At 43.9% G+C, this 19,355-nt stretch overlaps 1 protein-coding gene across 2 annotated transcripts; it reads right to left on the bottom strand.

Annotated features, from left to right (window-relative positions):
- Positions 1-760: 760 nt before the first annotated feature.
- Positions 761-17,767, bottom strand: znf574 (zinc finger protein 574). 2 transcript variants are annotated; one of them, XM_078287383.1, is made up of 10 exons: positions 17,687-17,767; positions 17,130-17,296; positions 9,495-10,671; positions 9,191-9,408; positions 8,627-8,806; positions 8,141-8,235; positions 6,454-6,548; positions 5,101-5,249; positions 4,508-4,795; positions 761-894 (listed from the first exon to the last, which is right to left on the bottom strand). In XM_078287383.1, the coding sequence occupies exons 2-10, from the start codon at positions 17,292-17,294 to the stop codon at positions 844-846; spliced, it is 2,418 nt and encodes an 805-aa protein (XP_078143509.1). In that variant the 5' UTR covers positions 17,295-17,296; positions 17,687-17,767; the 3' UTR covers positions 761-843. The 2 variants fall into 2 exon arrangements, with proteins under 2 accessions (XP_078143509.1, XP_071765168.2); XM_071909067.2 differs by lacking the exon at positions 761-894 and adding an exon at positions 2,113-3,190.
- Positions 17,768-19,355: the final 1,588 nt, after the last annotated feature.

Consider the following 19,355-nt stretch of genomic DNA (forward strand, 5'->3'; position numbering starts at 1 on the left):
CACACACAGTACTAGAGTAGGGCTGTTGTCACATTTGCCATTTCAATTTGATTTTTGAAAGCTGAGCATCAAGACCGGTTTTTTTCAGGTCACATCACTCTGCGTCCAAACTTGTTTTCATTGTCCATTGTGCATCTCCTGTAGTTGTATGTGTCAATGTGATTTTGAGTTGATATTCAAGATTTTTTGAGACCACATTGCTCTATGTCAACACTGACTGAAAATGGCTGTTGTGCATCACATGTGACTGTATATATTTCAGTCTGTCTGTAGCTATTATTTTTTTCCCTCTTCCATCTCACAATTTACATTTCTTAAATGCATATTATCGCTGGATTTGTGTTCAGACTATGCTGAACTATAATGCCAATGCCAACCCAGCTGCTTTCATATCTGGTTTTCCACAATCCAATATCAATGTGCACAAAACCAGTCTGACCTGTCACCCAAGTGTCCTGACATCATGATAAAAGCGACAAGTAAAACCGTAGCCTATGCAGAATTCCAATCACATTCACATCTTTGAAGAGCTGATGTGTGCAAAAGATGATTTTGTGCATCCAGACCTGAAAAAGAAATCACACTGATGCAAGTGTAACTGTAGTTTAGGACCTCCTGACTCAAAATACAGGTCTTTTTTGCTCTAACATTTACAAACAATACCAAAGTGAACAAAACATTTAGCGTTTCAAATGCATTTAGAACTTGGGTTGAGCTGTTACATACTGTCAGTCTTTGTATGAACTGTCTCACTCTTCTGTCCTATGAAATAAACACAAATAAAGTCAGTAGTGGAATCAAAAAGATGCTATAGGCGATGCTGTATGATTCCAGATTGTGCCTTTAATTCATACTCTCCATATGGAATGACCACAGCAGTCCAATGGCTATAGCCTGTAAAACAAAATGAAAAAAAAACACAAAGATGAATGATAAAACCAAGACAAAGCTGAGTGTGAGCTGAGGAGGAATGGACTGGCTGTAGGCTACAAAACAATCAGAACACAGTCAGACAATATACTGTCTTCTGTACAGCAACAACATCATTATACTGCAGTCAGACCGCTTCCCCGGAGCATATTGGTCTCATGATTTCACCTTCAGTATCCAAAATTTCATTACCAGTCTGCGTGTGTGTTGTGTGTGTGTCTTTAGTTTCAATGTTAGGCAGCAGATATGATAAATGGCACTCCACCAGAATATCAGCTCTCAAGATTTGCTAGGAAGGAAAAAAAAACATCCATTTATCGACTGGTTGCCTGTTGACTCTCTCTCTCTCAGAAATGCAATGAAGAGCAGCTGAATTTTTGGCATTGGCTTCCCTTTGCTCCTCAGGAGCCCTCTATGTCTTTATATGCTTCTCACTCAGCTGAAATGCTGCAATTTCCCTATTTCAGTTCCCCGCACAATCATCAGCATTTCTCCCTCCATGACATGAAAACAAACTAAGACTGAGTGCCTCTGCGTGTGTGTGGTTTCAAACCCCCCTGTCAGCAATCACTGGGTGGGAGACAGCCATAAACTGCGCTTTAGAAACCTATAATGGGCTACTGCAGTGCTGGCAAAACTTATATCACATTACGCCTCTTCCCATTCAGACACAAATGGGATCATTATTTTTGATAACTATACAGCGATAGCAGGATCATTTCATAACACTACTTGCCACTGCATAATGCTCCACTTCTGCTAAATCATCATAAATCTTGTCACGTCCCTGTTATTATTGTATGTAATTACAACCCGAAACCAATCAATAACATAATGTCCTACAACTTATTGAAACATTACTGTTAATCTATACACACACAATTCTAATTCACTCTGCCTTCGCCCGCCGTTTGTGAGAGAGAGAGAGAGAGTCAGAGCCAGGCAGAGAGAGAGAGAGAGACAGAGAGACAGAGAGAGGGGGGGGGGGGGGAGGGGTTGAAAAGCTCTACATTGGCTTATCCTGGGTCTGTATATTTCCCTCCAGAAGGCCCCACATTGTTTATGTCAAAAGGTAGCAGGGGCAATTTACGGCAGAGCCTATAAAGCCCATCCTATCTGATGGAAGAGAGGGGCAATGCCCTCGTGTCATCCTCATCATAAAATGATGGACGCTCACAAATGTGAAAGCTGAAGCGTTTTATTATAAAGAAAGCAGAACAGACTTTATGGGCCACAACCAGTCCTCCCCTAATAAAAAGGGGCTGTAAATAGATGTTGTCTGTATACAATTGAGGGACAATTTTACAATCTGTTTTTCAATCAGTTTGAAAGACACATTTTGAGGGTTCATCCTGTTTTCCTGAGCATTTCTTCTTAGTTTGAATTATTAACTATATAGCTTAAACCATTTCAACACTGGCTATCCAAACCTCTCCTTACTGCTCAGGCAAAGTCTTGGACAACATCTCTGAAAAATTCATAACCCCACAGAACACAAGTTCCCTTCAGAGTGGCTCAGAAATCAATGCATCAAATATATACACATAAGGGAATAATTGCCAGTGATGGCTTAATATCCTCCAATCATCATCTTCTTTACTCCATGAACAGTCTTTATTCTTTACTAATCTTTCATACTTTTTCTCTATTGTTCTATTCCTTCTATTCTTTATACAGTCTCCTCCACAATGAACTCAATGGCAGGTGACTGGCCCTCCACCATGGTAATTTCACTGCCATCCATGGTGATGGTGGGAACAGTGATGGCCTGAGTTCCCAGGACAGAGGAGGGCAGGATGACGACCTGTGAGGAGCCGTCCATGGCGGCGAGCTGATCCGACGGGATCATGACCGTCTCGGCCCCGCCTTCGGCCCCCTGCAACACGTAGATGGTCTGCACAGTGCCGGGGTCTCCCTCTCCTGTGGCGGCCAGAGAAGTCAGCACTTTGGCCCCCTCCAGCACCTTCTGGACGTGGGCAGCCTCGGCCGCCTGCACAGCCAGGTCGTTGGCGTCTAGAGGCAGGTCGCCGTGCAGCCGGATGTGTTTATCCAGGTTGGAGCGTGAGCGGAAGGCGGAGGGGCAGTGGGGGCAGGGGTACGGTTTCTCGCCACTATGGGTACGGGCATGTTCGGTGAGACGGGCAGCCACGCTGAAACTCTTGCCGCAAACCCAGCAGCAGAAAGGCCGCAGGCCGCTGTGGATGCGCTCGTGGTCCTGCAGGTGGGGCAGCTGGCGGAAGCGCTTGCCACATGTGGTGCACTGGTGGACGGGCGGAGGAGAATGGGAAGTGGACAAGGGGAAATAGGGGAGGAAAATACACAAAAGAAGAGAAGTTGTGAAGAGAAAAGGGGAAGGAGGTATGAAAATATGGAATTATGTTCACAACAATGCCTTTCCTCAACTGCAAAAAATATTTTCTGAGACCTCTCTTTGTATTTTTCTGCAGATGCAGCACTTCTGGCTGGGGCAGAGGAGGAGCAGGAAAAACAAGGGAGAGACAGATACAAAGCAATAAAAAAGACAAAAGTGGGAAAGAGAGAGTATGATCACTACACAGGGGACATGTAGCAGAAACAGGTGTTACTGGTGAGCTGAGAGCTAGACCATTTCTCAATAGAGTATTCACATTTACAATTCCACAGTAGTACCTGGCCTGCCAGCCAAACATTAGCTCTTTGCTAGCTCCCACCTGACTGGAGACAATGAACTACCAGTGGAAACCTGATGAAACCTGAGGCACTGTGGCTCAGTGGGTAGAGCATAGTGACAAAATGGCTTGGTTGTGCTTTGCTTTGATTCCCACTAGGGACACTCACACTGGAATTGTAAACCCTGTTGGCAGCACAACAGTTTCAATGTCAGTATAATGTGTGCCGTAATATATGTGCTCATATTCTGATGCCTGTTGCGTTGGTTCTTTATGTACTCAGTAAATATAGGTCTTCATTCAGGATCGCACACAGTATATTTGGTTTGAATTAAAATTCATCCCCATGACTACCTGTATGTTTGAGATTCAAGGCCCCGTGAACCTCAATCCTCAGCACGTTCGATAGATAAGGCTCAAAGCAAAGACACATACATTCAATCAATTTCTACAGCCTCGTGTGCTGTGAGGGGCTTGGGTAGGTCTATGGTTGAGGTCCTGCCCAGTCACCAGAGCAGCAGAGAGAGAGAGGGAGAGAGTCCCAGAATAGTAACAGCCACAGAGGGGAGCTGACAGGCCCTAACTCAGCCCCTGTCATTAATCACAGGTACACAGGGAGGGGGAAACACCCGCAGGACACACACTGCACAAATGGCCATGGTCCGGAACCAGAGAGACGGCCACAGCTACGAATGGGTGTGACCATGGGGAGTCAGGCAGCGCTGGATTTCGATTTGAAATACAGGCACTTTGGGGCTTGAAAGCCATGTATAAAAAGGAAGGTGACTTCAGAAGGCTGAAAGAGTGCTGCCGATTTATGTATGATACACCATGCAGTTTGACCAGTAAACATGGCCACCTACTCCCATTCTCTCCCATTTCCTCCTTTCCCCTCTTTGCACATACACACACACACCACCCCTCCTCACCTCAAAGGGCCTCTCATCAGTGTGTGTCCTCATGTGGACCTTGAAGGTGGAAGTGTAGGCAAAGTCCTTGTGGCAGATCTGGCAGCGGAAGCGGGGTCGGTTTTTGGCCTTGCCGTGCGTTCCCTGGAAGTGGGCCAGCACATGCTCCTCCAGGGCAGCATTGGAAGCAAACCGGCGACGGCAGGGCGTCACCGGGCACTTGAGAGGCGTTTGGCCTGTGTGGGATAACCGATGGAGGTCCAGGCCCTCCTGGGTCATGCAGCGGTGTCCGCACAGGTCGCACTCAATCTGAGGGAGGCATACAGGGAGGAGGGAGAAAGGGAAGGAAGGAGGAAGAGACACAAGGGGGAAAGGCCAGGGGGAGGAGAGGAAGAGGGGATGGGAAAGCAAAGAGAAAGAGGGTGGAAATGAAAGGAAAAAGGTTAAAGGTAAAAGGTAAAATACAACTCATGGTCTGACAACTTGCTTCAATTCATTTCATTAAAAACAGATCATGCCACTTCGGAATTGGCAAACACTGAATGAACATGGATTTGAGAGGCAAAACCTACCAGAAAAAAGAACAAACTTCTATTATTTTCTATCCTCCTAACCTGTCCAGTGCAGCGTCCTCGCCCCTGGCCCCGTCCTCGACCAACATTCCTCTCCTCCTCATTGCTAGGGCAACGCTGCATGTGGATGTCCAACACCGACTGGTTGACAAACTGGGCTGTGCAGTTGGGACATGTTGCTGGCTCCTTGTCTGGGATGAAACAGCATCAGGGTTAAGATGAGCGAGTGCCAAGTCACTGCTCTCACACTACAAGCGAATACATCACCATGCTACTATCCGATGGCTGATTTGAGCTCATTGATTGCTAGCTGTAGTGCCAATGGTGTTGCAGTGATAGGTGGTACATATATCAATGCTTGTACATGACTGGCTGGTGATGGGCTATGTTGCCCAAACATTAAGCTGAAGCAAAATCTTTTGTCAGCAAACAAAGGAAGAACGTGACTATGGTCATGAGTTGCATATCATACACATATTCACACTGGGTAGCTTTTAAAAACCTGGCTGGGAAAAGTTGTGTACTGATGGTTCATCAGTAAGTCCATAGGTCATCAGGCCAACATCTTGCGATCTGCTAACCATCTGTGCTGTCTTTCCCAGTGGGGTTATCCACTCTGCTCTCCACTGGGACCCTCCATTTAAACCCTTAATAAGGATGGTCTCAGCCTATGGCCCTGGACTGATCAATGGATCAATTTCTCCAATCATCTCTCTCAGAGGAGCCACGTACCTCTGACCTCTGACGCAAGCCACCTCTTCAGGCTGAGCTAATGAGGGTGCCGTGACAACGCCCCACCTGATTAAGATCAAGCGTCGACATGTTGACCCAATTCATTTACCTTCGCCTTCCTCCTCTATTCCACATGGGACACAAATCAATGGAAATTCATTGACCTAATGCATCTGAGGGACAATGCACATATAACATGGAGATGTATGTTTGTAAATAAACAAGGTAGGCCACCAGGGGAAGCTGAAGGGGGCATTTATTGCCGACTTTGCATCAATCAATAGTAATTCACTGCAAGCTGAACTGATGGGAACATCATATCTAATAGCTTTCCATTACAACTAGACACGGGGAGTTGGATCTGGATGCATGACACGTATATCACATCTGGTCTCGTCTTTAATCCTCCTGAATGCATTTACACATTCTCACGGATAGATAGAAACATAGATCAAAGACAGATCAAGACAAGGGGGAAAAAAGGTAGGGAGAGAATGCAAAGTATGGGACATAAACATTGGAGTAAAACAGACAAAGACTGAGTGACACAGAGGAAAAAACACAAACATTCCAGCCCAGACGACTGGTACATATAATTTCTGCAGTTAATCATACAAATTTGGGGGTGAAAGGTCAATGCTACGCTGAGCCCTGAACTCTGACCTTGGTGAGAGAGGGAGTGCAGGTCCAGCTCCTTCCTGCGTTTGAAGGCCTCTCCACACTGTGTGCATGGGAACGGGTGGCTGGTGTGGAGCAGTCTGTAGAACATACACAAGCACACACACCCATTGAAGGAAGATGATAAACAATATACCATTCCTTGTGCTATTGACACAGTGACAGCTCAGTTTTCTGGTTGCTTTCACCTGCAGAGAAATAATGCATGGATGTCAAGACGGAAAAACTTACTCAAAAGACGTGTTAATCATGCCTTTCACATACAGGTAGTAATCATACCGAAATTTGTGCTATCGTAGCTCTGTGACTTTTCAAGCCCCACTTCAAGGACACTTACACTGTCATAAAGAGGGAAATAACCATGTTTTAGCTTTAAGCTGCCACTTTACATGTGACTTGTATGAGGATTACCTACGTGATTAGCTGTGCTTCAGGTTAAATAAGGGGTATTAGCAGAGTGTATAGCGGCTGGAGATAAAAGAACGGCAGTAAACTGGGGGAGTCAGAGAGTTAGGACATGAAAGACTATATTTATCCATTGCATAACGTTACACTGGATATAGCCTTAGGGGAGGAGAGGGGAGAGGCGCTAGGGTGTATTCAACTAATGCTGCATCAGTACTGTATGTCGCACCATGTAAAGACAATGCTGCTTCTTTGGAGAGCTTCCAATAATCAGTACAGACACAGACTATGTTTAAGTTAAAGAAACATAATGCTCCACTAAAAAATACATTCCAGTCTATGTATTATGTATAGTTCACTGCTACAGGTAATGGATTCGTAAAGTACTTAACCGCACAAGTCTCCTAATGTAGGATGCTAGAGGTTATGTGCAAGGACCTCTGAAGGCCTATATAGGAGGCCAGGCTGTTTCTCTTCCATGTTAAGTAGACAATAAGAAATCAATATTTCAGGGACAGCTGACCCTGAGGCAGCTGGGAGAATTAAAATTTCAGTCGGGGTCACCTCTCCTCCCAGCCAAATGTTCTCTAATGATTGGGGGAGATGGTGTACGTAGAGTACACTGCATATATATATATACGATTTCCTGCTTTTCCTCAACTAGTAACAGAGAAATGGTTCAAGGGGAATGGTCCATTGGCTCTCCAAGCACGCCCTCCCATTGGTTCGGAGGTCACTGACAAGTTAATCATACCCCCTACACACACACACACACACACACACACACCCCTCTCCCCCCTCCTCAGGTAGAATAGGACCAAGCTCTTACACTTTTCTCTTCCCCCGTCCTGGATTGTTATCATTATCATCTTAATTTACTGGGCCTGCGTCTGTCAATCATCTGTGGCTGGGGCTCAAGGGCACCCAGACATCTCAGGCAGTGTGTTTACTACACAGCTTAGAGGCCTTGCTCAGTGGTCGGACACGGCTCAGCTACTACTGCTCCTGGCTAAGGGGGGAGAGGTTTTATCTAAATCCTGTCCTGGATTCTGCTTGCTGCGGTAATTCTAATGTATTTACACCTGTAAACAAGGTTGGAATTATTGGACATAAACAGTGTCTGGTCTATATGGAAGTAGGTGAGAGTAAGGTACAGTGTTGAATGTAATGTATGTCATTGATGTTCCTTGGGTTGTCGCCATAACTCCCTCCTACATTCCTACAAATAGAGTAGGCTCAATGCCTAATGTTACCAGAGTGTTATTACTTGTGATGGTTGAGCTGATCCTCAGTGTTGAACCGTGAGGGGCAATGAGGACAGGGGAAGAGATGGGCGGCTCCTTCATTGTCCAAAGTACACACCTGCAGAGAGGGACATGACACACCATTTCACCGCAAGTTATACACAAAAATGCACTTCTTTGTAAGAAAATTTTAAATTCAAGATTTCATTCCAAAATATGGTATCCACCATCTGAAAAAAGCCTACTTGATAAAATGATTGCTGACATCATAGTAAAACACATCATGGGATCAAATAAAAAGGTATGGATCTTCTTAATCTTTGCTTAAAAACTGCTCAAAATTTTCAATAGAATCATCTGTAGTTTTGAAATGATGAATACTGAGGAATTTCATGTTGCATTTTTTTCCAAAATGGATACATAGTGTTTTGGATTGGAACCCTTATCTAGAACATCAGGAACATATGAAAGAACATCTTTTAGCAAATAGAAGTTTCTAGAAACTGTACCGGTTTGCGTCCACGCTTGCGTCGAGGCAGTGTTGATGTGTGAGTGCGTTTGTGTCTCTTCAGGGTGGCCGCCTGGGAGAAGTTCTTGCCACACACATCACAGTTGAAGGGCTTGGTGCCCGTGTGGCTCAAGCTGTGGCGCAGCAGGCTCTGGGAGTTAGTAAAGGCCTTTGTGCACACCTTCACAACAACAATAATCAGGATTAGTGCTACTGTTTATTGTATTTACACAATGCACCAAAGTACCCATTTTAATTACCCCTTATAAGGGAATAAATAAGGTTATATTTGACTGAAATTGCTCTCACTATAATTCTCCAACATTTCCATTGTGCAGAGCACAACCTTGTGATACACACTGTAAAAAAAACGGAGGATCTGTCAAATATAATGAGACCGGAGCTTTGTCAAGTCCCATAAATGTATGCTACAACACCTAAACCACTTCAAAGCATCATATCATGCCTTCCATGTCACTTGCATGACATACATGGAATCCACATCAAAGCAAATTATCCCTCAGACAGTAGACAACAGACATTTTGATCAAATTTCAATTGACACCTTGCACGTGAAGAGTTTTTCTCCAGTGTGGCTGTAGACATGGGTGCGGAGGAAGACGCGGCGTGTGAAGGTTTTGCCACAGTAGGGGCAAACATGGGGTAGCGGGGTGCGGGCCCAGTCCTGCAACAGCTTAGCAGGTGGAGGGAGGTTGGTGGTGTCTGAGTCTGTTACAGGGCTGCTCTCCAACTCCTCCTTGATGGCTGCCTCCTTGTCGTTCTCTGTCAAAACAAAAAATCAGTACATCAACATCTCAGGCCTATGACAAATTCCTTCAGTTTTTTCAATGGATATTAGTTCCACTTACTTTTGACCACATTAATGCGGCGGGCCCTCATGGAGGGCCTGCCTCTCTTGGGTTGAGGCAAACCTGATTCACTGGAGGAGGCAGGAGGGGAGAGTTGACGCTTCGAGGTCTGTGGGATATCCTGAGGGGTAGTGGTAGCTATTTCGACACCAGTCTCAGCTCCATCCTCCACCTCTGTCCCTGGTTTGGGGCGGTGCAGCCGGCGATGGTACAGGTACTGGGTGGTGTTCATGAAGTCCTGGCCACACTGGGAGCAATGGTGGAGGGCCTCCTGCAGGCCATGCTTCTCTTTACGATGTGTGGCCAGTCCTACCTCATTGTTGAAGCTCTCCCCACACTGGGTGCACATGAACGACTCAGGCTGTGTGAAGCTGGAGGTGGAAGCGGTGGCGGAGGGAGTGGCATCCTGCCCCTGCTCGTCAGTGCCATTACTCCGAGTACAAACATCCTCCAGCATCTCTTCTAAAACCACTTCCACTTCTTTTTCCTCACCCTTCTGCCGGTGCTGCTTGCGGTGGTAGAGAAAGAGGGTGGTGTTGAGAAAGCTCTCCCCACATACAAAGCAGCGGTGCAGGGCTTCCTCCAAGCCATGCTGGCTCTTGCGATGGGCCACTAGCTCAGACACCAGGCCGAAGCTTGAACCACAGTCCACACAAAGGAGCACAGGTTCTGGCTTAGGCTTTTTGTTGGCCCCTCTCTTCTTGGAGGGAGAAGAATCCTCTGGATTAGAGGTCGAAGGGGCACACGACTCGGAAGACTGTGACTGCTTCTCCTTCCCTGCCTTGGGTATTGTGGTTTGATCCTGAGCCTCTACTGGTGCATTCTCTGACAGTCTAGTCTCCCCTGGATCTGGTTCTGGATCTGGTTCTGGATCGGGTCCTGGATCGGGTCCTGGATCGGGTCCTGGATCAAGTTTTTCCTCAGTTCCAGAGACAGGCTGTCGACATGACCCTTCTTTGCGGTGTTGCTGCCAAAGGTCCAGGGTCTTGAACAGTTCATCGCAGTCCCCACACTGGTAGAGGATTCTGGGCTGGTCTGATGACAAGGAGACCGCGGTACCAGCTGCGGCATGCTTGGGTGCACTGTTAGGTGAGGTAGAGGACCCTCCTGCTTGGACCTGGATCTGTGGGGCCACAATGGCCCTGGATGTAGATACAAGCTGGCCTATTACCTGTTGCTGCAAAAACAAGAAAAAGAAAGGGTGGAAAAACAGAAGAGAACACAGAGACTACTTTCAATGATCCGCTTGTCGTTCCCATTCGTTTCTGCATACAAAGGAATCTGCCCCTTGTAATACTGAGTAGCAGTTCGCTCTTAATCAAATACCCGCTGTGTAATTGGTTCAAGTCAATTCAAGCTGGAGTGGCTGTTTTTTTTCTGGCAGATGAGGGATGAGAATTCAGTGTTGGTGGGGCAGTGAGGTCAATGAGAGCAGCGTGTGTTTGGAGCCAAGGTTCCTCTGAGCCAGAGCTCCAGACAGAGCAGATAAGGCCTGAGCCCGGCCGATAAATATCATGGGCCCATCAGGGTTCAATGGGTCACTCTGTGGGGTTTCACATCCGCTCCCTCCTTCCATTTAGATGATAAAAACTGAAGGGAACATCAAGGTCGAGGTTAAAGACGTCTGGCTTCTGAAAACTCCCTCATTCAGGGCAATTCAACGTGTCTCACACAATAATTGCGAGGCTTTTGTTTTAGTATTCTGGTATGTGATTACTGAAGACCACATGTGGTTGAATCGGATCTGTTTGCTGTAAACGTAAAGCTGACTAAAAACATCTTAACTAACCAGGTTTGGTGCAACTGCTGATTGACTGAATGGAATTACAAAACTGCAGGTACAGTGCAGTGAGAATCACAAGGTATTGTTTAACATGTTTAATGTAAAGTTACCTAAAATAGTAAAACTGTCAGTGTTGTGGAGATTTGATTTCCTTTGAGCAGCTATCCCTCTGGCTGTCAACTGAACTGTTGTCCAATATATTTCCAAGAGAACATTTTGTTAAATAATCCCACATTTTAATGAATGCTCTGATTGGTCAACAGTATGTATAGTTAATGTTAAGGTTCCCCATGGTCTGTCAAACAATAGCCACCTAGCTACCTGCAGAACTAGCCAAATTTACTCGGTTATGTGTTGTCAACAAGTGTCGAAGTTCCAGCACTGGATATTTGCTCCCTAAAGAAAACATTCATATGCAATGGATGGCACACTTAGAGGGACGATAAGGCTCTCAGTCCGTCCTACAAGCTTTCTCTGCGCTGCCCATATTCAGGAGGGCTTCAGCAACTGGCATCAGTAAACACTATCACTAACACTCAGTATGGTAGTAATTTAATGTTGAAGAAAGGCAAAGTGGGGGGGTATACTGGTGGCTCAGTTGGCTAAGGCACAGACCATGTAAACCCAACATCCAGGGTTTTAGTCTAACCTGGGACCTTTGTCACATGTCATCCCCTCTCTCTACTGTCAACTATCGAATAAAGGCAAAAATGGGCAAAAAATAATCTTAAAAAAAGAAAGAAAAAGAAAGGAGCAGTGCCATCACATTTATGGATCAAGAAGCCTGAAACTCCGAGGTAAGTGACACTAATGCTCTTGTAGGTACCTCGATTAGCTAATTCGTCTAGTTAGGTGATGCTAAGCATGCTGACAGGGCTACGCCCCCTCAACCTGCTGAGAATTGGATGAGCCTAGAAAAAAGGGCACTAAAGCAGTTCTAACAAATTAAATGAACCATCAAAAACTGAAAAATGACACGCCTTGCCTTAGAAATCCATAGCAAACCTTTCCTGACTGAATTAAAATCATAGCGCTGGATCACTAATGTTGCCGACGGTGAATTTATCTGGCATAGTAAAATCCATTACTTAATTCCTAAATCATTATTGGAGGGCCTAAACGTGTATATTTTTAGCGTTTTGATAAGGGAGTTCTGCAGATACAGTGGATGAGTCACTACGTTCCAAAAAGAGAATCAGAAGAGAGGGTGGATCTGTTCTGTCAGAGCAGGGTGCACTTCTCATGAACCTAATCACTGATTAGGCTAAAAGAAGTGCACCAAGAAACTGCATGTGGACACAAACATGTAATTAAAGGGAAGGGTTGGGATTTCTGGACCTATGTATTAAGTAAATTGAGGGGAGTGTAACATTTCTGCATCATTCTCCTTTAATAACATTTGATCTTCTCTTCATGGTAAAAGAGAGAATAATTAAGTACACGATACACTTTAGCGCTACCTGGTTATTAATTTCTATACTTCTCATTTAATTCATTCAATCTCCCTTTTATTAGTAAGATCCTGGAAAAAATTGTCTTCAATCAGCTTAACTATTTAATTTCAAATGCCCACTTTGACCATTTCCAATCCGGATTTAGACCCCATCATAGTACTGAGATAGCCCTTATTAGAGTTGTGAATGATCTTCGTATAAACACAGATTCAGGCAAGCCTTCTATCCTTGTACTTCTGGATCTTAGTGCTGCATTTGACACTGTTGATCACACAATATTATTAGATAGACTAGAAAATTGGGTTGGACTCTCTGGCCCGGTCTTAAATTGGTTCAAGACCAACCTGCAAGGCAGGAACTACTTTGTGTCTATCGGTGACTTTGTCTCTGAAAGGGTCAGTATGACGTGGAGTTCCACAGGGCTCAATCCTTGGCCCTCTTTTATTCAACCTCTACATGCTTCCACTAGGACATATCATACAGAAAAATAGCATTCACTACCACAATTATGCAGATGACACTCAGCTCTATATATATCTCTTTCTTCAAGTGACTTTGGTCCTGTAGATTATCTGATTCAGTGTATTGAGGAAATTAATGACTGGATGTGCCAAAACTTTCTTCAGCTAAATAAAGACAAAACTGAGGTAATTATCTTCGGTACTAAGGAAAAGAGGCAGACAATTAGGGCTCACCTTGACTCCCTGTCTCTCAAGAGTCCAAGCTAGGAATCTTGGTGTTATTATGGATGCTGATCTCAATTTTAACAAACATCAATACCATTACAAGATCAGCCTTTTATCATCTTAAAAATATAACCAAAGTACGGGGTCGTATGTCAAAACCTGATTTAGAAAAGCTGATACACGCTTTCATTACCAGCAGGTTAGACTACTGCAATGGTCTTCTCTCCGGTCTTGGTTACAGCTCATTCAGAATGCTGCTGCCAGAGTTCTGACTAAGACAAAGAAAACAGAACACATTGCACCAGTTCTTAGGTCACTGCATTGGCTTCCAGTGTGCCATAGAATTTATTTTAAAATTCTGCTGTTTGTCTATAAAGCGCTAAATGGCTTAGCTCCAAAATACATTTCTGACCTGCTCCTAGGATATGAGCCACCCAAACCTCTGAGGTCATCTGGGACCGGTCTGTTAGTTGTTCCCAGGGTGAAAACTAAATCAGGTGAAGCTGCTTTTAGTAATTATGCTCCCAATTACTGTAATAAACTTCCAGAAGCACTGAGATGTGTTCCCACTGTCAAAAAAGTCAGCTCAAAACATTCATTTTCTCTGTGGCCTTCTGCTAAATCATCTGTATGTAGATGTAACAGGTGTTATCTTTATTTATTTCTTTTATTTATGTTTTACCTATTTTATACAAAATTATTCATCAATTGGAGTCACGAACAGGATCCCAACAGGAGTCTAGAGGAACTCTGGTGAGTAGTTTATCCGCTCTGACGGGATCCTCAAACCTGTATTGAGAATTGAAGGATTTCTTGAAGTTCATAATTGTAATTGTTTAGATGATCTGTGTATTGTTCTACAGGAACATTTACAAGTCCTATAGGGGCTGTGGGGCCTGCCTATAGGGTGGGGTAAGACCACTGGAAAGACTCTAGGCTCCTTCAAGGAATCCTTCAAGATCTCATCTAAATTGATTTCCTTTTGAGAGGAAAAATTGAGGGAGTCACTCTCAGAGAAGTTATACTGGCTGACCAGATGTGTCACCAGTGTGAGAGTGACTGCTCAATATCTTTCTTTCTTTCGTTAATGTCATTTTATGTATTTTTTCTGTTTTATGTGAAGCACATTGTATTTACCTTGTGTATGAAATGTGCTATATAAATAAAGTTTGCCTTGCCTTAATGCTATAAAGCATTGCCTCTAAATTCCTAGCAGCCTATTTCCTGTAATTGCAGTTCTCTGAATCCAAACACTGATCCGAGAAATGGGAAATTTGTTATAACAGCTCTCTACATCCATTTGAGGCCCTGTTTTATAGCAATGTCACATAATGTACACAGAAATTATGATAATCTGGCTAATGAAGTGGGGATGCTTGTAATAAACCATGGCAAAGCGTGGGCCAGGACGCCATAAGGCTCTCAGGTTTATAGAGTGTTTCTCCAGCTGATTCATCTATGAGAAGGCCAATGAGTGATCCATCAGGAGAAGCGGTGGCACTGACTGATGCATCTCTCATGCTCCTCTTCCTGCTGGCGACTCTGGATGCAATCTGTCTGTCATGAGTGTCACCATGCTTTATGGACTTGTGTTGAAGACAGTAAGGATGGGAAGTCTCGGTGCAGGCTCACACAGCCATGCCCCACTGTTAGACGTCACTCAGCAGGCCAATGAGTGCTTTTAACCCTGGGGGCTTTCTGAAGCTGTCATGGGAAGGGCAAGGGAAGTACCAGTCGTGCCAAGACTCAGCTCAGTATGTCAAACAAATACCTCAACTCATTATACAACTTTCAGACTCTGAAATTCAGACAGCGGCCTTTGTAGAGTTCTGAATTAATGGGGCTCAACATTCTGATTAAATGTATCCCAAAGGAATACATTTCAAACCAAAAAAGTATGCCATAATGTACAATATATTGAATATAATGCATTATGTAAAAACCCACAGGGCTTTGAAATGTACAATTAGCCAAACAATGGAAATGCAAAAGAATTTACATACTGTTGCATGCATTTCTTACATAGAGAGAACACACTGAGAAATGGCATAAATTGTAGACCTCACCCAAACAGAAACAAAAGGGTAGCCCTGTCACAGAAAGACAAAAAAGGATTGGAGGATTCCTTCATTCTCATAATGATGAATTGTTCATTAAAACTGGAGTACAGGGAGCATCCTGGTGATTCAGTTGGCTAAGGCGCATACCATGTAATTGCGGCATCATGGGTCTAAATCCGGCCTGGGACGTCTGTCGCATGTCATCCCCCTCTCTCTCCAAATCTTTTCTGTCTCTCTCTACTGTGATCTATCCAATAAATTTAAAATGCCCCCAAAAATAATCTTAAATAAAACATTTGGAGTATGGGCCTGTATTTTGTAACCATGTTGGAATTGGAAGGTTGAATGCTACTTTTCTATCTGCAAATCCTACTCTAGCCTACAATCTGGGTGGGATTACAGGCTTATAGCCTATCCATTCCGATACGACCAAAAATTGCATCTTCATTAGACATAAGGTATATATGCTGCAATATAATAGAGTCCTGTACATCCCAACCCCTCAGGAGTGGAGGTAATTTTGAGAAAATTAGATGTTCATAACACTGATATGTATCAAAATGCCAGACCAAAGCTCATTTAAAATATGAAACATGCACACTCACATATTCTGAAATGTACAGCCTGATTTGCAAATTCAACAGTTACCCATAATCAATTCAATTTCAGCACTGCTGCATTTTTTTACCCATTATAACTGTTTTGTACACCAGCGGTTCATTAGTCTGATAAACAACGTGCTAATGTGTTACTTTTCCATTACACTAAACAGAAAGCAGTTCCAGGTAGCACTTGAGTACTTACAAAAACTGTATAATAATTATATTGGCATTATCACGCAGCCATTACCAATTTTTCAGGGTTAAAATTAGAGTCTGTTAAATTGCTGCACTGACTTGGTGGCAGATATTGGTCTTTCATAGATTTGTCAATGTCTGCATGTGTTCCACTGATAATGCCCTAATTAGACCAGTGCAAACAAAAGAGAGAGAATTCAGCACAACAAATTATGGCTATTACTAAGATCTCCACATCTACTGTACATTAGACCTTTGAGAAGAAAGCACTATTCTAAACAAATATAATAATATAATATTTACAATTCTGGTACAAAATGTGATCTTGCGAGGGCTTGTAATGATGAATAATGTTGGGTAGCAATGATAACACAGAAATAAACATACTGAATGTGCTCTGGTAAAAATACAATGTTGTAAGTGTATAAACCTAAATATAATGTTAGTAGTCAGCTATGACTTAGAAGCATCCAGTGTGTCATTACCAACTACTGAATGTTAAGTGTGGCCTAGCTTCAGATCAAGGGCACTACTACTTTGATGAGTAGCAGAGTGTGTGCAGATTATGACTAATTATTTCAATGTCATTTTCTGGATCTGATTCTGAAGATCAGATTTTATGAGATCATATTGCTGTGCGCCCACATTTGGCCTGAAAATGGCTGTTATGGTTCTGCTGTGGCTGGACTGCACCCAGACTACATAGATTTCTGAATACAAACCTGAGCACTTCCATATCTGTTTTTTAAGATTCAATAGCAAAGATCCGACTTTTATGCATCTAGACCTTTCAGTCAAATACCCTACTGTGATCAGATGATAAAATGTGAAACTGTAGACGATGCCAGTAGTTACCCGAGTCTGTAGCAGCGGGACACTGACAGGGGTGGTTCCAGATGTGACTGGCGGACCATCTGCAACCTCAGCAGTGCACGTCAGCTGGTGCTTAAGCACCTCTTCCAGAGTGTCAAACTCCTGGTAGCAGGGGAAACACATGTACACTGACGAAGAACTCTCCATGGCTGCCAGGGGATTAGAAATCAAAAACATTTCATAAGAAAAGTAGCAATGCAAAACAGTGATTTAGATGATGGCATACACGGGTATATGGAACATACCTAACGACTAGTCTATGTGAGTGGTGGTGTAACCACACCCCTAACTCCTCACTTTGGCTCTACTATATCACTGAGGCCTAAGTCTTTTAACTGTTCTCAAAACTCTGAATCCTTGGAATATGCAAGTAATATTACAATGTGAGGCTCATACAAATGCTTACACAATAGTGCATTAAATTTAAAGTTAGGTTGTGAACATTGCCCTCTCCTGATGAAAAGAAGCGCCTGCATGCATTAAGAGAGGACAAGTCGGGCACAAGTGCGGGTAACTTTGGGGTTGCCAAGATGACTCACCATGGGCCGAGCCTGGGCTAGCCTAATTGTTATTTTGACCATGCAGGTGTCTGCTCAGGTAGAGACCTTGCCAAGTCTGCCTCTCTGCCATTTCATGGGCCAAGCTGAAGTTAAGCTCCAGCATCAATGAGATATGTGCTGTAATTGGACCCACTGGAAGAGCAGAGTCTTGCTCCTGCTGCTACTGCGTGTAACTATAATCAGAACACAATCTCTGCAGCTTGCCTCACTCGCTGGCTACAGACCAGACCTCACAGCGCACTAGCAAAGCTCTGCTCAAAAAGGGAAGAAATGAAACAGAGAGAAACTGGGAGAAACTGGGGGGATCAGTAATCTACCCACCTACCCTTTTGCAAGAAATCATCAATGTGACACACAGTAAATAATTTGCAATTTTTAATTGGCAAATAATTGGCAACTTGTAAATGCAAGGGAAAGAAACAGCCCAGTATGACATTAATTGTGCCCTCTGTTAGCACGGCGGTCTAATGAAGTGTATGTCTGTGTCTTTCTTATCAGTAAAGGCCATGCTGTCATGGCACAGATGGTCAGACACAGACCATCAGGTCAGTGCTAGACTAGAATACACCAGACTCATGACCAGTGATGAGGTCTGCTTCTGGTATCAACCTCCTTTTCTCTACAAACGTTGAACCACTTTAACTTAAAGTGCTTTCCGTTCTGATTATGGGTTCATAGGTGATGCAAATGGGCACCTGGCATTTTCTGTAAACGTAATTAATGTGCAACACCTAACATTTGGCACCGCTCGTGAGTGGGTTTTGATTATAGCAGGGGCAATGTCTGTCTGATGTTGACTACGCAAGGGATAAAGAGGGCAAGACAATGCCCTAGTTCATAGCATCATTAGCTAGTATCAAGCGTTAGCGTTAGCGTTAGCTCACTTGACAGTTTTGCTGCGGGTTCAAGCAGAGGTAATGCAAACAACGGTTTCGTAGCTAGCTAAAGCTAACAGTTAGCAGCTAGCTAACCGGTTGATGGTCTTTCTGTCCGGTAGGTTGCTGCTGCTAACAAGCAACGATGGCCATCTTACTGACAATATGGCTAACGCTTCCCTGGCGTGGTAGCTAGCTAGCTAAGAAGCTAATGTAATAACTCAACACCATTCATAGCGAGCGGTGCAACCATATTAGCTAGCAACTAAACCCCGTCTGCTACTTGGACCAATGGTGTTTACTTTCTGGTAGCAAGGAGAAGGAGAAGAAGAAGAACCGACCGAAGAAGGAGGGCGGGATACGCTTCTTCGGTGGTATAATGGCGGCGACAGACTAAAAGTTAACATTAGTTGTCTCCCCCCGTTGAAAACCTCCATACAAAAATACCAGTATGGAGTATGTCATGTAAAAAGTGGCATTCACGTAAATTAAGTACAATTATTTCAACATAACTCACCGGACTCAGACGTTACCAATCGAGGAAATAGGACAACTGCATTTTTTTCTGCATGTTAGGAAGGCTTGATCTGATAGGCTGTCAGCCATTTCACACACCAATAGTATTCGACTACACATAAAAGGGAGTTTGTATTCCAAACGCGCGCTTACATTACAGGGTCAGGGCAGTCTGTCAAAGATGTTTGGACTATTTTATCCCAACATCTTTGACAGACTGTATTTAAGCCTATTCAGGGAGCAGTGTGTGTATGTGT

This window comes from Centroberyx gerrardi, chromosome 12 (genome assembly GCF_048128805.1).
Source record: "Centroberyx gerrardi isolate f3 chromosome 12, fCenGer3.hap1.cur.20231027, whole genome shotgun sequence".
NCBI classification, from domain to species: Eukaryota; Metazoa; Chordata; class Actinopteri; order Beryciformes; family Berycidae; genus Centroberyx; species Centroberyx gerrardi.

Excerpts from the sequence above, each read along its gene's own strand:
- znf574 (XM_071909067.2), bottom strand. The coding sequence starts at position 17,294 with ATGGAGAGTTCTTCGTCAGTGTACATGTGTTTCCCCTGCTACCAGGAG. Across the intron at positions 8,807-9,190 it reads AAAAACTCTTCACGTGCAAG|GTGTGCACAAAGGCCTTTAC; the intron begins GTGTCAATTGAA and ends GTTGTTGTGAAG. Across the intron at positions 6,549-8,140 it reads GATCAGCTCAACCATCACAA|ACTGCTCCACACCAGCCACC; the intron begins GTAATAACACTC and ends TATGTTCTACAG.